The sequence below is a fragment of the Magnolia sinica genome, chromosome 2 (genome assembly GCF_029962835.1).
Source record: "Magnolia sinica isolate HGM2019 chromosome 2, MsV1, whole genome shotgun sequence".
Lineage (NCBI taxonomy): Eukaryota > Viridiplantae > Streptophyta > Magnoliopsida > Magnoliales > Magnoliaceae > Magnolia > Magnolia sinica.
In genome coordinates this window covers 52,424,683-52,450,673 of record NC_080574.1, presented here as the reverse complement: position 1 = coordinate 52,450,673, position 25,991 = coordinate 52,424,683, and the positions used below count along the sequence as shown (strand labels likewise).

The 25,991-nt window shown below is 39.4% G+C and overlaps 1 protein-coding gene across 1 annotated transcript in view; it reads right to left on the bottom strand.

Annotated features, from left to right (window-relative positions):
- The window catches only part of LOC131237100 (cation/H(+) antiporter 15-like), a 62,819-nt gene extending 39,884 nt beyond the window's left edge, over positions 1–22,935 (bottom strand). Inside the window, exons 1-3 of the mRNA XM_058234755.1 lie at positions 22,643–22,935; positions 21,542–22,546; positions 11,061–11,971 (exon numbers count right to left, since the gene is read on the bottom strand). Coding sequence (XP_058090738.1) covers positions 11,061–11,971; positions 21,542–22,546; positions 22,643–22,810 — 2,084 coding nt within the window. The 5' untranslated portion in view covers positions 22,811–22,935. The remainder of the gene's footprint in view (positions 1–11,060; positions 11,972–21,541; positions 22,547–22,642) is intronic.
- Positions 22,936–25,991: the final 3,056 nt, after the last annotated feature.

Genomic DNA, 25,991 nt, shown 5'->3' with positions numbered 1-25,991 from the left:
TGATGTGCTCCAAAATGTCGACATAGAAAGGAGGGGGGCGGAGCTACCGGATACTCTCAGAAAGAGAGCTTGATGCATTCATAGATATCAGATCTTCTCTAAGCCTCCCCGTGTTACGATGATATGCAAACAAACTAAGATTCCCAATCTTAGAGAGGCTTCGATCATGTCCTTGGTTCTTCAAGGCGTTCGCAACGTCCGGAATGGATCTAAACTGGATAAATAAGCTTTCTCCAGGGTAGATTGGAAAGAATGGATTTAATGCTTGAACTTCTTTCGCCTCTGTTGTAGTGGAGAATGCAGGCCCAAATTGAGATAATTACCCAAGGGCGATTCAGGCTATTTGAATATTGTTTTCTCAATGTATTTATCCCTAAGAATGTCCATCACGGCCGTTATGTCCACTTGATCAAAGGAAGGAGCAGATGAGGAAGAGGGATCCATTGGAGATAAGAGAAAGAGAGTAAGGTTTTTGGGGAAGAAAATCCAGATTAGGAAGAAAATGAGAGCGTGGAGAGAAGAAGTTTCAAAATGACACTTATATCAGCCGAGGGACGTGAGCATTTAGTATACCATCATTACAGTTTTATCAAGATTGATACGAAGACATGTGTTGAAATAGGGTTCCTCCGATGCTTCGTTTAGACATGACCGATGATGACATGTTACGAGGAGTCGGCCGAAGGCAGTTATCACCTGAGTGATGTGGGGGGCGGTGTTCATCCCCATTACTGTCATACCCTGTTATAGCCAATTAGAAGGAGTTACGTGTGATCTGTACAAATGTGTATGGTACACTCAGAGATCCGCAGATATGTACGAAGGAGATTTCTCAATTAGTGGAGCCAGGATGTATCAGGTGGTGATGTGTACCACTAAGGCAGTTAAAAGAAATGTGGTCAAGTCAACAAGGAACCCTGGAGTAGTTACTGGGACAGGTGGCAAAGAAGTCTCCAGAAAGCAATGGTGCTAAAACAGTTACAAGACAGGTGGTAAAAGGAGAAGTAAAGGAATTCAAGTAGTGGAAACAGTTATGACAACCATCTAAACATGGGAAGGAACCAGAATGGTTGGATCAAAGCTATAAATAAAAGAGAAATTTAGCAAGAAAGACACTCACACAAACCCAAACAAACCAAATATATCTTTCAAGTTATCATGTCAATTTACATTCCCTAGTGTAATTATTTACTTTCCTTGTTAAGTAAATTACATTCCTTAGCATAATCTTTACTTTCCAAGCTTGCTGATTTACATTCCTTAGTGTAATCCGTAGTAGTAATCAAAGTAGACAGTAATTTTAGCCATAATTCAAGCCTATGCTTGCACGCTGGACTTAGTTCATCTATTGAAAAGGCATTCTTCAGTTGTTCTTCACGGACGACTGTAATGATTTCTTTCTCACTTCATTTTGTTTGTATAAAAAATTCCTTTCGAATGGAAGGCAAAGGAGTAACTCATTATCCGAAGATGAACCCCACCCTCTGAATATTGCCTGATCCAATTTACACTTTGAGGGAGTGATTGAATAGGTGACCAATCTCTTCAAATCTCGGTCATACGTACACTACGTGTCTACTTATCTAGTGCAGAAACAACACGAACAATCATAACAAGTTTTTATCACTGTTGTCGGGGACTTTGGTTGCGTTTTTCTGAAATATATTATTATTAGAATTAGGTTAGGATTAGGACTAACTTTTTCTATGTTTCTAAATTAGGTTCTTCTAAGTTATCAGAAACTAACTTTGTTTTTCTGTTTTGTAGAATCTAACATAGAAGCATCAATCTGGTAATATCCTTCCAAACCTTCCTGTTCTAGTATTTCAAAGATCTTAATTTTTATGTAATTTTTCTTTTCTAGGTTTTAGTTTAGACGTAGGACTTAGAGTGTTTCATGCCCAAGTGGGTTCATGACAACACCCTACGTTTCTTAAGTGAAGGAGGATTAGTTGAAGGTTTGCCTATCCATCACCGGATTAGACACACCTTGAGATCCTTCGAGTTAGAAGAAAATAGGATTGTAAATTAACCCTAACATCCTGCTGAAGAGCAATAAGATGAGAATGATGTACATAATGTGCCTCCGCCTAAAACTCTACGTGACTATTTACAACTAGCGAGGGTGAGTACACCTTCCTGCATGGTATTCCAACACAATGCAGGAAATGTGGATTTTAAACCGGGAGTAATCCAACTACTTCTGAATTTTTATGGACTCGATTTTGAGAGTCCATATCTACATCTAAAAGAATTTGATGAGATTGTAGCAACCCTACAATTTAATAACATTTCTGAGGACACCTTAAGATTAAAGTTATTCTCTTTCTCTTTAAAGGAGAAAGCCAAGTCTTGGCTACACTCCTTAAGGCCAAGATCTATCGGGACATGGGCTGAGATGACCCAGGAGTTCCTTAAAGAGTTTTTCCTGGTTCATAAGACAAATACTCTAAGATTCAAAGATCTTTTGAATTCATGTCCATATCATGGCTATGAAACTTGGCAAGAAATAAGCTTTTTTTATGATGGACTGACTTTGCCCATGTGCCAATTTGTAGAGATGATGTGCAATAGAAAATTCATGAACAAGGGTCTCAATGATGCATGACTTATTTCGATATACTTTCTAAAAACATGCAATCATGGAATACCTCTTCTAGGCCACTAATTTCAGGCCAACTCAGTGTATAGAAAAGGGAGGAATGTACATCTAAAGGGATGAAGATGATGTCTAAAGGGATGAAGATGATGTGAATGTTAGGGTGGCTAATCTCACAAGAAAAGTTGAGGCCATGGAACTAAAGAAAGTAGAAACAGCCAAACTCGGCAAGACCATTGAAATTGTTTGTGGTATCTGTGCTAGTAACATACACTTGACATAGAATTGTCATACAATTCATGCATTTCAAGAGTTGTTACATGAGAAATCTAATGTTGTGAACAATTATTAAAGGACATTCAATGCCCCCATCTCAAACACATATAATCCTCGGTGGAGGAACCATCCAAACTTCAGTTAGAGGAATGGATAAACGACTAATACATAAAGAAATCCTCAAGGGGCTTTTCCTTGAAATTTCAACATATTGCTAAATCAGAAAAGAGCCCAAGAGGATCCGTTTCTAAAACACATCCAAAATAAATAGCTATTCAATCAAAACACATTGCAAGCATTTCAGGACCTTAACAAGTCCATTCAAAGATTGGAGTCACACATAGTTAGGGAGAAAGGGACTTTTCCAGCCCAACCTTTACCTAACCCAAGACCACAATGTGAGATAAGTGACTAGAGCTCTTCGAACCACCATGTGGAACAAATAAAGTCTATCACCACTCTTAAAAGTAGTAAAACAATTGACAAAAGCATAACAACGAAGGTTGAGATGCCTAAAAACTCGGAGAAATTAAAGAAGGAGATGGGCTTAGTGATGCTTCACATGAGAAAGAAATAGAAAAATAGTACAAGTCGGTTGCTCCATTCTCACAAAGGTTGATTTCACCTAAACTTCTGTCAAACACTCAAGATATTTTGGATGTGCTTAAACAGGTGAAAATCAATATTCCTCTATTGGATGCCAAAAAACAAATCCTGTCATGTGCTAAGTTTCAAAAAGATTTATGTATAGCCAAGAGACGACAAAACATTTAAAAGAAGATATTTCTGATAGAAAAAGTGAGTGTCATTATCAAGCAAGATGTGCTACAAAAATATAAAGATCCTATTTACCCAATCATCTCTTGTGTGATTGGGAATCACCGGATTGAGCATCCACTGCTTAGCTTGGGAGCGAGTGTAAATCTGATTCCAAACTCGGTTTAGGAACAACTCAGCCTTTGTGAATTAAAACCCACCGAGACCACACTTCAAATTACTAATCGTTTAGTTTGTATACTGAAAGGAATAATAGAGGACTTGCTTGCCCAAGTTGATAAATTCTACTATCCAGTATATTTTATTTTGTTAGACACGGCTCCTTATTGACACAAGCACTCAAATCCCTGTCATTCTTAGTCGACCATTCCTAGCCACATCAAACGCCATAATTAATTGTAAAAATGGAATTATAAAACTAACCTTTGGGAGCATGACATTAGAGCTGAACATATTCAATATGTGCAAACAACCCGAGGACGTTGATGATGCCCTTGAAGTAAATGTGATTGATTCATTAATGGAAGATATGTCACTTTTGACTCTATACTTTGATACCCTAAAGATGTGCTTGACCCACTCCCCTAACTGGGATGATGATATGATTAGGGAGATGGACGCCTTGCTTAATGCTACTCTACTTGAAACACATAATGATGATAATGATGATAGTTAGACTTCTCCTACCTTAGGTTAGAGCCATTTTTAAAATGGTGGTGACTCATATTGAGGTGGTGGATGCATATGATACAAATGTTTTCTTTCCTATCTCTCCTCTATGTGTATACATTTGTGTATGTGTGAAGCCTAGTTTTATTTGGATTTATATATGCTCTCTCTATGGTGAGTAATCTATGAAAGGAGAACATGGGTAGAGAGATGACTCATTCTTTCAAGGTATTCCTTGCTAAGAAAATTCTTTTATGGTGGAAGAGTAGGAGAGGGGTATGCCTTATATTTATATTTTCTCTACTTTTAGTGAAGAAGAAAGTTTTGTGTTACTACCCAATGGACGTAGACATATTGTCAAACTATGTAAATTTTTGTGCCTCTTATCTCTTTTCCTTTTTATCTACTTTGGCCCTTGAGCTTTTTTATTCACTCTTTTTCTTTGGTGGCTTTGGTTTTCTCGCATCGATCATGTATAGGTGTTTTTCCATATCAATTGGTATCGAAGCCATGGTTGAGAAGCCTTTTAGCATGAGAACAATATTGGCATTCATGTTGCAATTGTATTTCAAATGGTAGGATTGAGTTCTACCAAATTCAAGGTGCCGAAGTTCAATAGATCTAATTACGCATTGTGAAAATTGAAGGTGAGCTCAGTGTTGGTAAAGGAAAGTTGTGCAATTGAGATGAAAGGAAAAAAAAAAAGATGTTTATAGAGATGAATGATATGGTATTTGAGGAGAAACATCAGTTAGCTATGATGGGTTTTCTTCTTACACTAGATGGTTTTGTTCAACATGTTTGACCAAACCATCGTTAAAGGTTTGTATGAGAAATCATGAAACCTATACAAAGGAAAATGAATGTCAAATAATATTGTTCTCTTGCAGCATTTATATAACTTGAAGATGAAGGGTCTTCTTTACAAGAACACTTAAATGGGTTTAATAATCATATTAGCGGTAATCAATGCAAAGATTAACGATAGAGAAAATGTTGCACTTCTACTTTGTTTGATGTCAGATTCGTGCAATAATTTGATTATAAATCTCAACACAATCTAGATCTCAATATGTAATCATTCATATCTATGCTACTTATTGAAGTGTCCAAAAAAAAAAGAAAAAAAAAAAGAAGAGAAATCTTCTAGTAACGTTATGATGGTTGGAGAAAGATTTATTGAGAAAGATACTAATGGGAGAGATCAGAGAAGATCTAAGTTAAAAGGGAAAAAGAAAGAGAAGTGTTAGAATTATAAAAAAAAAAAAAATATGGCCACTTGCACAAAATGTGGGGCTTGAGTAGTCAAATGTAAAAATTGTATTTTGCATGAAAATGTTGATAAAAAAATGTATATAACTTAACCTAAAACATTTATTGAAGGAAAAAAAAATCTATTTATCGATTGAATAGATCATTTTATGATTTAAAGTAGGTGTCAAGGTGTTAGTATAAGGAACCAAAAAAGTTTGGATAACTCATAAGGGTTATGTTAAAAGAGTTTATGCCACTTCAACATATAAAATTATATTTCAATATGTACTTCATTTTCTGTTGGTTGTAAGCTACATATAGATTAGTGTCCTAGTATAGAACTTGAGAAGGCAAATATATCTTAAGTATCATATTTATTAGCAATGGAGATCCTTTTATTTTCTATGGTATACACCAGACCAGATATTGCACAAACAATGAGAGTAATTAGAAAAATACATAATGAACCCGGGTAGAGATAATTAGATTGCTATGAAGTAGATCCTTCATTACTTGAAGGATACTTCTAAGGCAGCCATTTGTTATAGTGGTCAAAATTTAGAGTTAGTTTGATTCGTGGATGCAGATTATGCAGAAGATATGATAAAAGAATATCTATAATAAGTTATGTTTTCTCTTTAACAAAGAATGCAGTTAGCTAGATCTCGATATTACAATTGGTGGCGAGCTTATTTACTATGAAAGCAGAGTACATGTCAGCTACACAAGCATGCAAGAAAGATATTTAGTTGAAGACATTAGAAGAATTAAAAATTAAGTAAAAAGTGGTGGTAATTCACTATGATAGCTAAAGCGCATTACAAATGGCTAAGAATCAGGTATTTATTATTTAGACTAAGCACATTAATGTTCAATATTACTTTATTAATGATGTGTGAAATATGAAAAAATCTCATTGAAAAAATATTCACACCAAATTAAACATAGCCAATATATTGATGTATTTTATTGTAAGGGAGAAATTTCTTTGGTGTAGGACTTCTCTTAAGCTTGTTGTTACCTAGTGATTGATGACATTTGGACAAAGATGTTATTAGGAATATTTTTTTCACTATTGAAAAGAAAGTTTTTAAGTAAGAGAATATTGAGGTGATAGATGTGTATGATACGCATGTCATTTCCAATTAAAAAACATGTTTCCCTTCTCTCCTTCATGCATATGTACCCATATAGATATTATGTACATGTAAAGCCTTTATTAGGCTTTGCACATACTCTCTCTATTGTGTATAGTTTATAAAAAGAGAGCTTACGTAGGGAGAGGATTCATTCATCTAGTGTATATCTTGGTGAGAGAATTCTTATACGGTGGAACAATGGGAGAAAAAATTTACATTTTTATTTTCTCTAGTTTTAATGAAGAAGAAAACTCCGTGTAAATGCCGCATGGACATAGGCATATTTTCAAACCATATAAATCTTTGTTCCTCTTGTCACTTCTTTTTCTTCTTTTTGTCCCTTATGTTTTATGTTTAGATCTTTTCTTTTATGATTTTGTGTTGCTAGCAATGATTTGCAACCCTTCAAACTATCAAAATAGTGGGTTTCACTATGACTGGAGCATAACTCTAAGATCACACTTGCCAAGGAATCCTAAAGACCTGAAATAATGGTTAAAAATAAAATAATGATTAATCTAAATTCAAACCAAAATTAGATTAGTTAATATTATCTTCCCGGTGCCAGTTTTCAGTTGTGGTTGGATTTTTTTAAAGCTTATCATATAAATGCCATGCAATCATTTTCAGTCACAAAAAATTACTTGTAGGGTGTGGGGACAAAAAAATTAATAATAATAAAAAAAAATTAATCTAAATTCAGACCAAAATTAGATTAGTTAATATTATCTTTCTAATGCTAGTTTTCAATTATGGTAGAATTTGTTTTTTAAGCTTATCACAAATTCCATGCAATGCATTTTCAGTCACAAAAATTTACTTGTAGTGTGTCGGGGCAAAATTTTATTTTATTTTTTGAAAATTTTCATGACTGAAAATGAACTCCAAGCCTGTTGCCATGTAAACAGCTTACTACACTTTTTATAAAATCCCAAGAAAGGAATCAGGTTACCCTGACATGGCGCGTGGTGCCATTTCATTGGTAGTGGACTGTAACTCAATGTGCTAAGCTTACTGAGTAAACTTTGTGGGGCCTACTGTGATTTATGTATTGTATTCACTCCATCCATTCATTTTACCAAGTAATTTTAGAGGTTAAGCTTGAAAATAAAGCATATCTGAATCTTAAGTAGATCACACCATGGGAACTGTGTAAATTAAATGTCTGCTGTTGAAAATTTCTTGGGGCCACGGAAGTTTTGGATCAAGCTGATATTTGTGTTTTCCCTTAATCTATTTCTCTGTGTTCTTATGAACAGACTTATGAATAGATTGGATGACAAATAAACATCACCGTGAACCCTAAGAAGGTTTCAAAAGTGAAAACTCATTATTCCCACTTTTTCCTTTGGTGTGACCTACTTTAACTTTAGATATGTTTCAATTTTGGGCTCAACCCCTAAAATGAGCTGAAAAATAGAGGGATGACACCGGTAAATCACATACATTCACGGTGGCCCAACCGAGTTTACTAAGTACCATAAAAGAAGACTTATTGAGTTAAGATTGTCAGGTCGGAGTAACGTACTCGTCCAATCTTGACAAATGTATGCATGCATGCAAATGAAATGGGCATGATCCATGTTGTTGGGAAATAGCGATCACGGATCATCTGTGTCGAAGGCCATAGGAAATTTCTATGGTAAAGTTTCTCATTGATCTACGTTACTGCCAATGACAACAGCTCATAAAACACAATACCGTCTCTCTCCCAGATAATTATGGTACAACACAAAACAACTTTTAAGGTGCGTAACTTTTCAAACCTCACCATTATTTATATGTTAGATTCATGACTTTTTTAAAAAAAATTCAGTTCATTTTAAAGCATGAGACCAAAAATTAGGCACATCCAAAGCTTAAGCACGACCTTACCACATAAAGTAGTGGAAATTGAATGAACTACCCTTGAAACTTTCCTAAGCTCAACCATGAAGTTTATTTGCCGTCTAACGTGAAGTCATGCGGTCATGAATGAAGAGAAAACACAAATATCAGATTGAGCAGAGCCTTCTGTTACCTCTAAGAAGTTTTGGGCAGAAGGCATTCAAATCCTACCGTTTCTGGCAGCATGGTCCACTTGAGCTTTGGATCTGCCTTGTTTTAAGTTCATATCTTAGAACCTAGAATGATCCACAAAAAAATAGATATATAGCATGGATCTAAGAAAATCATCATGGTGGGGCCCACATAAATTTCATTCATCAAGAAATTTGGTTGCTTTGCTTTGTGGTGCAGCGCATGTCTGGGAGAGAAGAAAACCTGAATTGTTGATATGCGGAGCTTCCATGGGATTGTTTATGATGTAGACAAAACTACATAAAACAGTGGGAATTAGATGCTCATCATTGAAAGCTTCTTAAGGCCACTTAGAGGTTCTGATTAAGCTGATATTTATGTTTTCCCTTCGTTCAGATATAACAGGTTATTAGGCAAAAAAAAACCTCAACGTGGGCCTTAAAGGTTTCGTCTGTAGTCATTCAATTCCCACTAGTTTTGCCATACACTTGAGCTTTGGATGTGCCTCATTTTTAACCCCATGCTTAAAAAATTATTTGAAAATTTTGATGAACGGTGTGAATCTAACACATAAATCATAGTAGAGCATAGAGGAGTTTCATGTGATGTATTAAGTATGTTTTGTGAGCTGTGTCATCGCGGATGATAATGGACGAGTGAGAAGCGACCGCACAAAATTTCCCTCTAACTTCAGCACGTACGTTCGGCACTCAAGAAACGGACGCGGATTCACTGTGAAAGCCTTTCGCAGGAAGTTACTGCACTGGAACCTAGGTGGGTCCTCGGACATCCACTCCATCCATCATAGTTTTTGAGATCATTTTAGGATATCAGACCAAAAATGAGCAGGATCCAATACTCAAGTGCGCCCAAAACGTCGTGATTGAACTTCCCCAATTGAAGGGGCCACAGAAGTTTTGAATCAGTCTAGTATTTGTGTTGTCAGTTCATCCCAGCAGTTCATCCCAGTAGGAATACGTTATGAACGGTATGAATGACATGTAAACATTCGAGACTCAGGGAGGTTTTAACTGTAGGAATTTCCCTACCCACCTTTTCTTTTAGTGCGGCCCACTCAAGTCTTGGATTCAACTCACCCTTACTCAAAAGTCCTAAAACGAGCTTAGAAAACAAAGAGACGGAGTAGATTTCTCAAAAACATATGACGATGGCCCCACCTCGGTTCCCAGCGCAGGAACTTCCTGCGAAAGGCTTTCGCAGTAAATCCGCGTCACTCAAGAAAGGACGCGGATTGCGTCCTACCCCCGCCCGGACAGTAATCCGTCCGGGCAGGGCTCTGTGGGCCCAGCGTCATGTAAGTATTTTATCCACACCGTTTAACGCTTTTCTCAAATCATTTTAAGGTATTATACAAAAAATGAAGCAGAGACACAGTTACAGTGGACCACATCAAAGGAAGCTGTAGTGATAATGACACCCACCGTTGAAACCTTTCTAAGGGCCACCGTGGTGCTTTTTTACCACCCAACCTATTAATAAGTTCATGCAGGCTTGGATGAAGTGAAAACACAAATTTCATCTGACACTTCTTCAGCTCCCAATAAGTTTTTAATGGTGGACGTTCAATCCCCACTTTGTGGTCCACCTAAGCATGAAACTACCTCAATTTTTATATTATATCTTAAATTTATCATATAAAAACGATTAACGGTGTGGATAAAATACTTACATCACTGTGGGCCCCAAAGAGGCCTGCTAGGACGCAATCCGCGCCCCTCAAGAAATACCTGATCCGTTCCGTTGCCAAAAAAAACAAAAAGTGCCGCTCCTCACCCCGCAGAGCCGATGCAATACAGCTAACTACACTCTGTGGGGCTCACCTAGATATATTTGTTTTATCCGCACCATCCATCTATTTTTTCAGTTCAATTTTGGGCATGAACTCAAAATTGAGGCATATCGAAACTCAAAGTGGACCACATCGCAGGAAACAGTGGGGATTAAACACCGATCGTTGAAAACTTCTTGGGGCCGCTGAAGTTTTGGATCAAGCTAATACTGTGTTTTCCATTCATCCAGGTCTGTGTTACCTTATTAACAGGTTGGATGACAAATAAACATCAATGTGGGCCCTACAAAGGTTTCAACGGTCGAGTTCATAATCTACACTGTTTCCTGTGTTATGGCCCACTTGAGCTTCGTATACACTTCAATTTTTGGTTCATGCCCTAAAATGATGGACGGAGTGGATAAAACACAAACATCACGGTGGGCCTCAGAGAGTCCTTACACCGCGCATTCCACGTCCAAAACCCGCAAAGGTTTCATGGCCCATCATCATACATGATCTCTAAGATATATAATACCTGTCGTAGACTTCCGCGAGGAAGGCTCTATCAGTATCCATCTCGCTCTCGTGCTTGGAGATGGAAACGAGGACCTCATCTTGCTTGGACGACTCTATCCCGATCCCAGTCTCGTAATCCCTGGCCGAGGTTGGCTGGAATCTGATAACGGTCAGGCTCACGTTGGGATGCTCGGCCATACGACAACCGAATGCCAACGCCTCACGATCGTCGGGCCCACTGAAAAACAGGACCGCAACATGGTGCGACATATTCATGGCTAATATTTGTGTGTTCCCACCAAGACCCCGGTCGACGAGGATCCCAACGGTGCATGTTGCGTGCCGGAGTAGCTTCTTATTAGTCAATCTGATACCATCATTCCCTTTGTCCATCTCACCTGTGACGGTCTGGCGCCGATGGAATGGGACTATGATCACGGCCGTCCTGATATCCTGGGCCACATTGCAAACATCCTGATGCATGTCTTTGAATTCGGACACAGCGGACATCTGATGGATGGTGATGTCGCATTCTTGATTGAAGCAGTCAATGGCATTGTTGATATGGATAGTATCCTCACGGCCGTACTGGAACTCGTCGAAATCTTCTTGCTGGTGGTAGAACATTTGGGTGGTGACGGTGACAGTGTTGGTGAACTCGATTAGTTGCATCAAGAAGGCGATGAGAGGCGATCGGTCGGTCCCTTTTGAAGCCTCTATGAGGTTTAGCATTGTTGGTAGCTCAGGTGGGCTGTGGACGCATGCGAGTACCCGGAGCTCAGTATCAGGCTGTTGCCACTCGATGCCGGCGTATTTGTATGTTGGGGATCTTCTTTGGCTTCTTACTATGGCCGTGACTAAGGGGCAGACGACGATGGAGATGATTACGACCATTGATACCAACGCAGCGTACCCTTTTTGATTCCATGCCTGCAAATGACCTATTAGTATAAGCGTGCTGTAGTTGTTTTTAACAGGTGGATGCGGATTGCATATGACGGACAGTACTCTGTGGCCCCGCCATGATATATGTATTTTAGCCATGATAGATGTATTTTATCCACGCTGTCCATTTATTTTTCTAGATCATTTTATGGTTTGAAGACAAAAATAAAACTGATCTAAATCTCAACGTGGACAACACCATAAGAAAACAGTGGTGATAGAACGCCACCATTAAAAACTTCTAGGTCCAGTGTAATGCTTATTTCCCATGCAACCTGTTGATTAGGTCACACAAATATGGGTTCGAACCTTACCTCAGTGGTAGACTCTGAGGAATTTCAACGCTAGGTGTCGTGTTCGATACCATAAATCCCACTACAGTGCGTGGGTGTGTGTCAAGGAAAATACAAATATCAGCTTAATCCGCTTTGTGGTGTGGTCCACGCGTCGGCAATTTCAAAAGTTAGGCAGATCCAAGGCTCAGGTGAACTGCACCATAGGAAGCCTAATGTAAGAGCTTAGAATAATTAGGAGAACTGCGTGGTGAAGCCAAATAGAACACTTACTATTTTTGGCAGAAAAACCTTGCACACTAGTAGACATCACAATTGTCTATAAATAGTAAGTTTACTATTTATAGTAAGTTGCGAATTATAGGAGTTTCAGTTACAGTTTGCTTTTGATTTCTCTCTCATTGCCTGGTATCCCTATTTAAACGGTTGTGAACTCGTTATTTTTAATTATCAATTGAATTACGAATTTATTTCTATTCTTCTTGCTTTCTTTCCTCGTGAATTCGAGAAGTCTCTGTGAGGAGTCCAGAGAAGCTCCATGGATTCGAAGTAGTTATCCTTGAGGAAGAAGGTGATCAACCTCATCACGTTCATCCCTACGTCAATTGGTATCAGAGTGAAGATTCCCCTTGGGCCAATAGCAAACAACAAAATTATGAGTTGAAATCCTGTGAACGGTGATCCAAGAATTCGTTATCTTACGGAAAGAATGAAAGCTTTCCACCGGGAGAGTCAGTTGACCATGCAAGGGTTGAAGGAAACCCTCGACCATCTTGTGGATGCACTACTTCCGCCCCAAGCCTTAGACGGTGCTCAACCACCTATGGTTACTCCACTACCCGTGTTGTTGTATGGTACAACCCTGATTTTCGTAGAGCACTACCAGTGGCAAACTGTACGGCTACACCAGATGATTCAAGTTCTAGCGACAAGGACCTTAATGAAGGCATTGCCCGACGACCAATCCATGGAGGTGATCATCTAGATCGTGCTGAAAGAGACTATCGAGGTAAGGCTGAACTTCCTAGTTTTAATGATTTATTACGCATAAAAGATTTCCTCGATTGGCTAGCTGACGTAAAGAGATATTTTGATTACATAGACGTGCTAGATTATAAAAAAGTAAAATTGATAGCATTTAAATTAAAATCTGGTGCTTCTGCATGGTGGGAGCAATTACAACTCTCACATGCCCGTTAGAATAAGGTGCCTATCTCATCATGGCTACAGATGAGACGATTTCTTCAATCACGATTCCTCCCTAGTGATTACGAGCAGATATTATTCCAAGAATACCAGAATTACCAATAAAGAAATCGAATCGTCACAGATTACACTGAAGAATTTCAGCGATTGACAACACGAAACGATCTATCAGAATCTGAGTCATAAAAGGTAGCACGATTTATAGGAGAGTTACGATCAATAATTCAGGATCAAGTTCAAATGCACCCAATCAGGACTGTGGATGTAGTGGTTAGGTTGGCAGGTAGGACAGAAACGCAGCTTGCAAGAGTCTCAAATCGGTCTTATCCTTCAACTCGACCCCCCATAACAGGCCCAACATAGGATCTAGTACTAGCATGAGAAAAATAACTAGTAGGAGGACATCCTCAACCTCCCATGACCGTAAACCGTGATATGGGAAGCAGCTCATCTAGGCCTTAATGTGTAACACCCACAACAGCGGGCCCAAGCAGGATTCTAAATCCTTACATTCAGCCAAGATCAAACAATTGTTATCACTGTGGCCAACCGGGCCACTTATCAAACACCTGTCTTCAACGTCCCGCAGCACACTTATCCATAAACAAAGGGGGCACTAAAGGTAAGGTAGCAGAGGAAGACCCTAGCTTTGATGAACATGAGCAAGTCATTGAGGAAGGAGTATATCACGATGAGTTGACGGTCCAGGATCGTAGCGAATCTCTAGCTGTGAGGCGATTACTGTATACCCCACGGAAGGAATTACATCAACAATGACACAATATATTCCATATGCGGTGTACTGTCAACGGAAAGGTCTGTGATGTGATCATAGACAGTGGTAGTAGCGAGAACATCATCTCAAAAGTGATGGTGAACAAGTTGCAGCTACCAACGACAAAACATCATCCCCTTACTCAATTGGCTAGATAAAAAAGGTAAACGAGACCAAGGTAACTAAACAATGCATTGTCCCATTTTCAATTGACAAAAATTATAAGGATCAAATACTTTGTGACGTGGTCAACATGGAAGCATGCCATATGTTACTCGGTCGACCATGGCAGTTGGACCGTGATGCGACCCATCAAGGACGAGACTATGTCTACGTATTCGTCAAGAATAGTATAAAAAATCTCTACCCTTATGGTACTATAGAACCACCCTGAAGCCTCTAAAGTGGAGAAAAGTTCCCTCATGACTATTCGAGATTTCATGGAGGAATCTAAGGAAATCGGTGAGCTATACGTCGTAGTGGTGAAGGGCGAGGAATCGGAACCCTCAAACATTCCTCCAAGTTTAAGACTATTGTTAAGCGAATTCAAAGAGGTTTGGCATGAAAATTTACCTGATGGATTGCCCCCTATGAGGGACATCCAACATCATAAAAACCTCGTGCCTGAATCTAGCCTGTCCAACCGCTCTCATTATTGAATAAGTCCGAAGGAGTGTGAGATACTTCTGGGGTAAGTGGATGAATTAATCTGTAACGGTCTCTTGAGAGAGAGCATGAGCCCATGTGTCGTACCAGAATTATTAACGCAAAAAAATGAAAGATGGCGCATGTGTGTCAACAGCAGGGCAATCAATAAAATTGCCATCAAGTGTCAATTCCCAATACCGTGGTTGGACGACATGCTCGATATACTAGAAGGGGTCAAAGTGTTCTCTAAAATAGACCTAAGGAGCGGATACCATCAGATTCATATCTGACCCAGTAATGAGTAGAAAATGACATTCAAGATTAGAGAATGGTTGTATGAGTGACTAGTCATGCCCTTCGATCTATCGAACGCACCAAGTACTTTTATGCGTTTGATGAATCAAGTTCTAAAACCATTCACTGACCAATTTGTGATAGTATATTTTGATGACATGTTGATATATAGCAAGGATGGTATGGAGCACAGGAAACATCTCAGGCAGGTGCTACAAGTCCTACAAATTAACATGTTGTACTTCAACTTGAAGAAGTGTAGCTTTTTAACGGACAACCTATTATTTCTAAGATTTGTTGTAACGTCCACGGGTATCCGTATGGATAATGAAAAGGTGCAAATCATTAGGGAATGAACGATCCCAACAAACATTCATGAGGTGAGGAGTTTTCATGAGTTAACGACCTTCTATCATCAATTCGTGCAAAATCTTAGCACAATAGTCGTGCCTATTACAGATTGTATAAAAAAAAGGACTGTTTCAGTGGACTGATGAAGCTGACAAGAGTTTTCAAGAGATCAAGCATCGTTTATCCACAACACCGGTCTTGGTGCTTCCTAATTTCGACAAGTTGTTTGAAGTTTAGTGTGACGCTTCATATCTCAAAATTGGGGGAGTATTATCACAGGAAGGCAGGCCGATAGCCATCTACAGCAAGAAGCTCAATAAAGCTCTAAAGAAGTGATCAACGTATGAGCTTGAATTGTACGCAGTTGTTCAGGTGCTGCAACATTAGCGATATTATCTGATTCAAAGAGAGTTTATTCTATAAACTGACTATCAAGCATTAAAGTTTATTAATAGTCAAACTAACGTGAATCGTGTGCATGCTAGATGGGTTGTATTTTTACAGGAATTTACGTTCGTTCTAAAGCACAATTCAAGGCAGGAGAACAAGGTGGGCAATGCACTTAGCCGTCGTGCATCATTACCTGTTACAATGAGCAATGAGGTAGTCGGCTTCGACTGTCTCAATGAGCTATATGCCGAGGACGGGGATTTAAAAGATTATTCGATGAAATGCCAAGAAGGTTATCCTAATGACCTTCATATACAGGACGGTTTCCTCTTCAAAGGGAATTAATTATGTATCTCCCAAAGTTCTCTGAGGGTGAAGATTATTCAAGATCTACATGGAGGTGGCCTTAATGGACACCTTGGACGAGACAAGACGTGAGCTCCTGTGAAATAGCAGTATTACTGGCCACAATTGGTACGTGATGTGGGAAAAGCCGTACAACTTTATCATGTTTGTCAAACCTCTAAGGGATAATCTCATAATACAAGCCTCTACACCCCATTACCTATGCTTGACGGCTCTTACGCGAGCTAGACCCGATAACCTCTTTACCATTATCATCCTTAGGCCTGGACTAGAAATTGTTGGGAGGTTTGTCTTGGTATCTAATGTTAGGCTTAGCCTTAGTGGGGTTGGCCTTCGTACTAGAATCGTGAAAATCAAACCGCCTTCTCATAGGTGTTTTGAGGTATTACTCGACCTCTAACACTAGTTGATACAACTGTTCAATAGTGTTTATGTCTTTGGCAAGCAATTCTCTCTTAATGTCAGTCCACAGGCTCGTTTTAAATCGAGTAAGGGTGAATACAGGATCCTCATCAACTTCACACCGGTCAAGTACTCTTCAAACTTATCAATGTATTCCGCCATACTCATGGAACCTTGTTGAAGAGATGTCATTCCTCAATCAACTGTAAGCGATAAGAGAAAAGGAGGAACTTCTCATTAAGTGTTTCTTTCATTTCTCCCTAATGGACTATTAGGAGCTCCCTCGCTCTTTCTTTCTTTCGCTCTACAGTATCCCAAAACCTCTTTGTTTGGCCCACAAGCTTTGTCTTGGCGAATCAGACTCGACGAGCATCCGAATTGTCATATTACTCAAAATAGTGGTCCATATCCGCCAGCCAGTCTAAAAAGGCTTTAGGGTCCAAGTGGTCATCAAACGTAGGGGCATTTACTATAACTCCCTTGAGGAGTTAGCATCTGGGTCATATTAACCATGATGTCCCTCGCGGGGTGGGTTCACGGGTGTGTGCCCATGACCAATTCCTTAGCCACTTTCATTTCTTAGTCTAACTTTCTAACCACCTGCCTAAGATTGGGCATCTTCCCTAATGGTGGGGTTTACCTCCACGGGGGTCTCTAGTTGGGTAACGCACACATTAAACTACTCAAAGCGTTGGTCCATACGTTGTTCCAAGCTCTTACCCAAAGACTCAAACTACTGGGTCAGATTGTTCATTAACTCTTGCAATTTCTCCATGTTTAATGTAGGGTGCAAGCCAAAACCACGACATGTACGTGTGAGCATACAACTATTAACTCAATCTAAGGACCTTCTACTACGACTATATGCGCCTAGATAGGACTAAATGCTCCTATAGGACTCTATATGGAGAAAATGACATAATACTACTCAATTTTCAGCAACCTATCTGTCCAAAAAATCTGTCAACAAAAAATCCAGCAAAGAGATATGCGGATTTTCTTATAGCAGAAAATTCAGCAGCCTATATCAGAAATTATGGACCTCTAAACAACTCTATATGATTTTACTTAATGTATAATGGATATAAATAAATTAAACCCTAAATATGCAATACATTCCCCTACAAGAACCCTAAACTCTGATACCAAATTTGATGCATGACATGAAATTCAAGTATGATGTGCAAGATTTCAGGCTTTAGATCACACTAGTTCAGAAACAATTACACAAAATTTCACATCCCACACAAAAGTTCAAACACTAAATCAAGGGGAATCTTATACAGGTTAAGGCGTACACATAATAGGGCCGGATCAATCAAAATTTTAGACCAAACAAGAATCAAAGGAGGTAAATTCATCCACACATGCATAAAAATAATTCCTCCACTCCAAGGGATTCAGAAATTTCAATTTGGGGAACCCTAAGGTTGAAGAAATGGCATAAATTTGAGAATTTAAGTAATTTAGGATTAGGTTTAAGAATTTGGGGTGAAAGAGGAGTGAAAGAGAGGAGAGAGACGAACAAGAGAAGTACTGCACGTGTGGACAGTAGCAATGGCCTAGACGCACATGCGTATGATCCCGACCGCACGTGTGTGGGACCCACTATTCATAAAAGGTCACCTTAGCCCTGGTCGGCCAGGGATGGGCTCCAAAACCCCAAAATCTTAGGTCAGTCCGATGCGCAGTTTGTGCGTGGTGCTCCGCCAAAGTTTCAGCTCTCTTACAAGGCCAGATTCTGGAAATCTGCTGTAGAGAAAAAAAAAATGGCTGCAATAGAGGATAGATTTGAAGTGTAGATAATTGTAGGAGGAGAAATATGGATGGAAGAATGTGGGGGCGAATTGAGATAAGTGTGGCTTCACACCACGGTAGTTGACCCTTCGAGGAATGGAGGGTTTCGCACCAATTGAATCTCCACAACTCAGAAATTTCGAGGAGCAGAAAAACGCAGCAATTTTACTAGTCTTCATTGAATGAAAAAAGACTATAAGGAGTGCTTATTTATAATAAAACCCTATACCCCAAAACTCACGCCATGTGCGTAACCTATTAAATGGCGACGAAATAATAAAAAATAACAACTAATTAAAGCAATCTAAACCGTCCATGATATTTCTAATAATAATAATAAGCAAAACTCAAACTAATAGACTAATTAGAATAGTGGGCTACGATCATGAGAACCCATAGTGAGATTCACATGACTATCGGGTCTCCTCCAACTAACCAAAACGCAGCCCTCTAATTAGGAGGCCTTCCCCAAACGTCGTCATCGATCCATATCGGTGGTGGGGCCCTCCTCCTCCTTGCATACGTGCGTAAGGGGCGTGCACATGCGTAAGATGTCCCCATCAATTCTCCCCGGCTGTGAAAGTTTCGCCACTGGTGAAACAAAACTCCTAAACCGCTCCGAGATGTAAGGATCAAATCTCTGAAGCTCCTCCTCAGTGAGCCACGTATTGTCTGAAGTTGAGCATGACTTCCACTTGACCAAGAACTTTTGAAACCTGCTGTCCAACATGGATATTATCTGATAGTCCAGAATATCTTTTAACTCCTCTCTAGATGTGGGAAGGATAGGTATGGGAGGTAAAGGCTGGGAAGATAGGTCAGGAAAGGGCCATAGAACAAGGAAAAAGTCTGGAGAATTAAGATGGTTAGGCGAAAGGCTGGATGATGCATCAGTGGCCCCCTGAAATGCAACTAGATCCTCTACATTGAATGGGGAACTAATTCACATGGAGTATGAAAGATCTATCACATGAGCATTGAAACCGTTACATTTTATAATTTTGAATGGTCCAGTGCTACACACGTGTAATTTATGAATGGTTCCCTGAGGGTATCGCTCTAGCTTGATGGCGTACACCGTTGTAGATCTTCGATGGCGTACCACCAGTCTTGAGCTGCGCCTTTAAGTTTCAAGGTAGTGAAACGCAACTTGATAACTTCTTCCATTTCGTACCAACAAACATATCGCTCCATCGATTTTAGCCAGTCATTGAAAACTTTGGGATTTAAATTACCATCGCAATATGGAATATCAATCTTGATGTGCTTGGCAGGATCCGAAATGTGAATATTCCTTCCTCCTTCGAAATAAATTGGATAATCTCGTCGGATGTTGTTCATCCCTCTGGCTCTTGGTTGTGTATAGAGATGTTGTTGGGCCCCATAGCCAGGCTCATATTCTTTGTCTTGGAAATTACCATTCCAAGTAGGATGCCTTGAGTCAACATTTCCGGACTCCAATTCTCCATCAAGGTCATCCATAGATGTTTGTCAGTCTAAATTGATTCCCTTACCTGCATTTTCAAGAATAATAATATGTCCTTTTAAAGCATTTATTATGTCTAAGGAACGGGCCTCTAGGTCATCTATCCATTTTGTGATCAAATCAACTAGTTGTTGTAAGGTTGTGACAGTTTCTTCTTGATGTTATGTGGCCATCTTAGGATTGTAAATCGTCCCTCTTCTAGTGCGGCACATAAGACAATGGGCTTTGGCAAGCAAGTGAAGTAAAATTTTCTTCTCTTTTTTTTTTTTTTTTCCTTTCTTTTTTTTTTGTAAGAAAAGAGAGGAAGGGCGAAGAATTGATATGTTGGGACGGGATTATGATGTGGTATGGTTGGAAGAATTTTTTTTATTTTTTATTTTTTTTGTAGAGTTAGGGTTTGGTGATTTTGAGATGAAAAAAAAAAAAAAAAAAAGTGGAAAACAAAGAGAAAGATGATGGATGAATGAAGGGGAAGGATGAAAGGTTAGATTGAGATAGGGAAAAAAATTACGTTCTAGTTTTCCCAGTAACAGAACTTGTTTAGATACCAATTTGATGCAAACCCGAAAGGGAAATCAAATAAATCAATAAGAAAAGAAAGAGATTGTAGAAAAAGACCCAAAAATCCTCTAACAAAATGCTAGAGATCACAAATGCAAGACTGTGAGCAAGCTCAACAGTCCTCTAGTCTTGAACTAAAGATCACTTTTCCCTCCCTTCAATAGAGAATAAGAGAATTTCATAAAGAGAATATTAATCAGCCTGTCTTATTCCATAGAACATGTCCTATTTATAATCAACCTTACAACCTGTAATAAAAGATATGAAATCTAAAAATCTATGAAATAGGAAAGCACCTAACTAGAAAGCATTCTATAATTAAGAAAATGCCTAAAAAAAAGAAGATACTTAGATAAAAAAATATTTAAAATTATTCTTGTTAGAAATAAAGATGTGAAAGAAATGGCAAATTTCCTAATTTAGATATTTGAAAAAAATGAAAAGTGATAATGGCTAAATAAATAAATAAATAAAGGTGATCTTTTTCTTGTACACACGTGCAGAGCATGCATGTGTGGGATATGAGAGGATTGCATCATAAACGGTGGGATATGAGAGGATTGCATCATAAACGGTATAGATAGAAACCATACATGAAGGTGGCCACTCAGTAGCCCCTATCCATGGGACAAGCAGGATAGTACCCAATCCCCGTTCTCTTGCGATGGAAAGCTAAGTGGCGCCTACATGATGTTTGTGAGAAATTAAATCACTCCCTTCATTTTTTTCAGATAGTGTTAGGACATGGGATAAAAAATGAAGTGAATTGAAAAATCAAGTGAGCCGCGCGCAGAGGTAAAGCTGGTCATTCTTACTTGAATGAACTGAAAACATAAAAATACTAGTCTGATCCAAAAATTCTGTCGATGGACGATGAATCCTATCGCCATGCCCTAACATGATCCGTGCAAAACCGACGAAAATGGTCGATTTCTCACAAACATCACAGCGGATGAATGGTGAAGAACGTTGAAAGGAGAGTTTACCTTTTGATTAAATCCAATTTTAATGAGAGCCAAGTCAACATGACCTTTAACGATCAACAAGAGGCTGAGCAGCAATCCCTCATTCAAGCGTATCCCGTCGTAACAGACGGCCACGAGAGTGCCGGCAATCTTCCCAAAGGGGATAAACAAGATGGCGAGGCTCGTCTTCCACGTCTGTTGGCTTAAGGCCGTCAGATCGGCTTCGATCCCCATGTTGGCGAAATAGAGTGGCATGATAAAGGTGTTAACTGGATAGGTGAGCTTGGCCCTGATAGTACGCACTGCCTTCCCTTCCCTCGGCATAACTAAACCGAATATAAAGGAAGCTAACATGCCGCTCAATGGAAATAACTTTTCCAACATCAGGTAGATCGTGCCTGTATAGGTCAAGATGGTGGCCACCTCAGCGTACCTCAGGTCCTTGTATGATTTGTTCTGCCTGTTTAGCCACCGAGTCAGTGGCGGTATCATATAGGTTCCGCCTCCCAATAACAGAATGCCAATCAGCTTTGCTACGAAGGGTGAGTCATATTTTTGAGGATATAATAAGGACATCAATATGCTAAAGAAGGTAGCTATAACCAATGACAATGTGTCGTTGATCAAGGACGAGGTAATGGCCATACGTCCCACCTCCGTTGTGGCTATCTTCAATTCGGTAGTCGTGTGTATGAGGATGGGAGACGCGGAGCTGGAGAAGATGAGAGTGAGGAACAAAATCACAAATCTTGGTTTATCATTGACATCAAATATCTCCCCTGCATGTTTGTAGAATATAAGAACCAGGAACAAACACGACAAGAATCCACCGCCAATCAGCCTCCCCGACCGGTATTTGGTCCCTTTCAGGTAGTTAATGTCGATCTCCAAGCCGATCAGCAACATGAACAACCCCCGTCCGATCGTCAAAGCCTTTCCTGTCATCGGCCCCTTGTCGTACGGGAATACCATTTCTCTGAAACCGTGGGATCGTGAAAATCCTGCTCGTCCGAGCACCACCCCTGCCTGCCCACCACACACACACATAGAAAAAATAAATTAAAATTAAAATTAAAAAATCAAAATCCTTCACTCAGGTCACAAGAATGCTAAGAAACTTACTAGTAATTGGGCGACGATACGAGGCTGACCCAAGTGCTTGATTATGGAATATATGAGCCGGTAAACGATCAAGATTATTAGTATTTGTAAAAACACGGTCAAAATGTCGTCCATAATGTCCGGCATCTTCATGCACACATGCTTGTCGTCCGCCATCGCCATCGCCATCGCCACCACCACAACAACAATGTTAATGAAAACAACGGCGATGACGATGACGCCGGAGACTTTTGCTCCTCCTCTCCTTTGCTCTAGGTGTAGAGGGAGGAGGAAAGAAAGGTGGTTTCCCTATCTTTCCTTCCTCTGTCTCCCTCTTGCCCTTTTTTTTTAAAAATAAAAAAATAAAAAAAAATCTCCCTCTCCTAATTTGGATTGGGATTTCGATACAGATTTTTTTTTTTTTTTTCTCCTTTTGTTTCTTTCTTTTTCACTCCTTCATTTTCGTGGTTTTTGGTGGATGGCCGTTTCTTGTGAAAGGAAGGCTATCTGTCGCTGCATGCCATCATGTTTCGCCCCATTGGTGGCCACATGGTGATTTGGTGTGATGATTTGAACCGTTCATGTTTTCTCTGCTAGCAGGGACAGTATATGTTCTCGATGATGGTAATGAACTTTGATTTTTATGCAGTTATTGGAACTTCTGTTTTCAGTGTTCTAAATACGTCTGCGCATGTAGTGATTTTCTTCCAGTGGCCCGCATTGCATAGAATATAGAATATGAACGGTTTTGATCATCGTACCATCTCTGCACATTGGTTGTAACAGGCGATGCAGAGCCTCACGTGTCTCGTTCAAATCCTATCATTTCCTAACAGACGAGGGAGTCATGTGGTGTTGGGTCACCACACAATAGGCGGCATGGTTGCATTCGAGTGGTTCCGGGACTGGGGGCCCACCGTGATGTATGTCTTTTCCACGCTGTCATCTATTTTTCCAGCACGCTGTCATTCATTTTTCCAGCTCGCTTTAGGAAATGAGTCCTAAAAATAAACAGATCCAAATTCAAGGCAGACTATGATTGAAATTTGAACACCCATCATTAAAAATTCCCTAGGCACACAAATAATATTTAATTCCCTGGGCACACGAATAATATTTATTTGCCATCCAACTTGTTCATAAGGTAAATTATACATGGACAGCCCCTAAGGAGTTTTTAATGATAGGCCTTCAATCACCACTGTTTCCTGTGGTGTGGTCCACCTGAGATTTGAATCTTCTTCATTTTTCCCTGTTTTAATTTATTATACCACTTTAAAAGATTTTGATGTATATATATATATATATATATATATATATATATATATATATATATATATATATATATAGAAGAGAGAGAGAGAGAGAGAGAGAGAGAGAGAGAGAACTGAAACAAAAGACAAGGAAAATATTTGACCGTATCAGAGCAGGAGGGGCCGCTACTTAACTCTCTCATTCATTTCTCACTACCCAATGCAACGCACCCAGCCCTTCCACAATAAAAAGGGATGATCACCTCATGTTAGGACATGGCCCAAAAATAACCTTCATTCCTGATTCAGGTGAACCATATGATGGGAAACAGTGTACTGAACAATGATCGCCCATCAAACTGTTTCCCTCAGTATGGCCCACCTGAATCACAGGTGGGCCTAAGTTTTAGTCCCCAAGCCTAAAGTTTGGTGTGACATCTAATGGTTGGTTAGAGTGGATTCGAGATAGTCAACATGATGGGACTTATAAAAATCAACTGTGGAAGTATCTGTCCGAATTGCTTTATGTGGCATAGCCTACCTAAATCACAAGCAGCTTGATGTTTTAGCTGTGTCCCAGTACTAGGATTGGGCATCTAATGTTCAGAGTGGATTTTTCATCCACGGCACTTCTCAGTGCAAAGAGATTAATTATTCTTGATTTTGACAGGCTACACTAAAATGTGATTCCATTGGCCACACTAATGAAAACAGTTTGGAGGGCGAGCTTTGCCCTATACAATGCTTAATCACAAATAAAGCTGATATTTGGGCCCCTGATCTAACATAGGGTGGAGCATTTGATGGTCTAGATGAGTGTTAAATAAACATCACAATGGGCCACTTCAGCGACCAACCCATTTGCTCTCACGACAGCGATGAGAGAGGGAATCCGGCTTCAGCAAGAGTAGTCACTACTGTAGTGATGTCACCAAGTTTTGTGGGCCCCACCATAATGTATGTGTTGTATCCACACTGTCCATCCATTTGGAGAGATCATTTTAGGGCATGAGCCAAAGAATAAGGCAGATCCAAAGCTCAAGTGGACCCCACCACAGAAAATAGTGGGGATTGAACGCCTACCATTAAAAACTTCCTAGGGGTAAGAGAAGTTTTCAATCAAGCTGATATTTGTGTTTTCACTTCCTTCATGTCTGTGTGAACTTATGAATAGGTTAGATCTCAAATAAACATCATGGTGGGCCCTAGAAAGGTTTCAACTGTGGACGTCACTGTCCCCACTGTTTTATGTAATGGGGTCCACTTGAGCTTTGGATCTGCTTCATTTTTGGGCTCATGCCCTATATGATCTCTCCAAATGGATGGATGGCGTGGATACAACACATAGGCTTGGTGACATCACCTCAGCAGCGAATCTCGCCACTGAAGCCGTCAGCGGCGGCTAATCCGTCTCCCCATGAGAGAAGGTAGTGGAATGATAATTACAAGATTGATGAGCTAAAAAGTACCGGAATATAAATTCCTGAACAATGTTTCTTGTGATGAGTGCAATATTTCCCCCCTAACTTGCACTTAAAACTGGTTGAAATGGGTTTCTCTTTATTCTCTACTTCACATCTCTTCTTCTTATATTTGAAACATGCAAGTGACTTTTAATCACTTGTACCATGACTCCCTCGTCACATTTTCTTAGAAGATTCTGTCATTTTGCTTACCTAATTATAGCTCTCTTAATACTTGGGTCTCAAATTAATCTCAGGTCTTTGCTTAATTGCTTTCTATTGCTTCTCCCAGTGACCATAGGAAAATGGTGATCATGTATATTCTAAAATCTCCCCAAGTTTCTCTGAGAAATTTCATCATTTTCCTAAAGTTCCCCAATTTTCCCTCAGGTTGCAATCATTTCGAGATAAGAGGTAATACTTCCCAATGTTTCACATGATATTCCTGTATCCCAAGGACGGTATGTTTGTTCTAATGGGGTAAGCATTTTAAGCATATATGGTAAAAATATATAAATTCAATCATTTCAAATGAAGAAAAACCAAAATTAATCTAAATGTGATTGGAAATAAAATGCGTGCATTTTCTACATTTATCAAACTCCATTTAAGACAAAAGAAAACAAAATATGATTTAATTTTTCTGATTAAAAA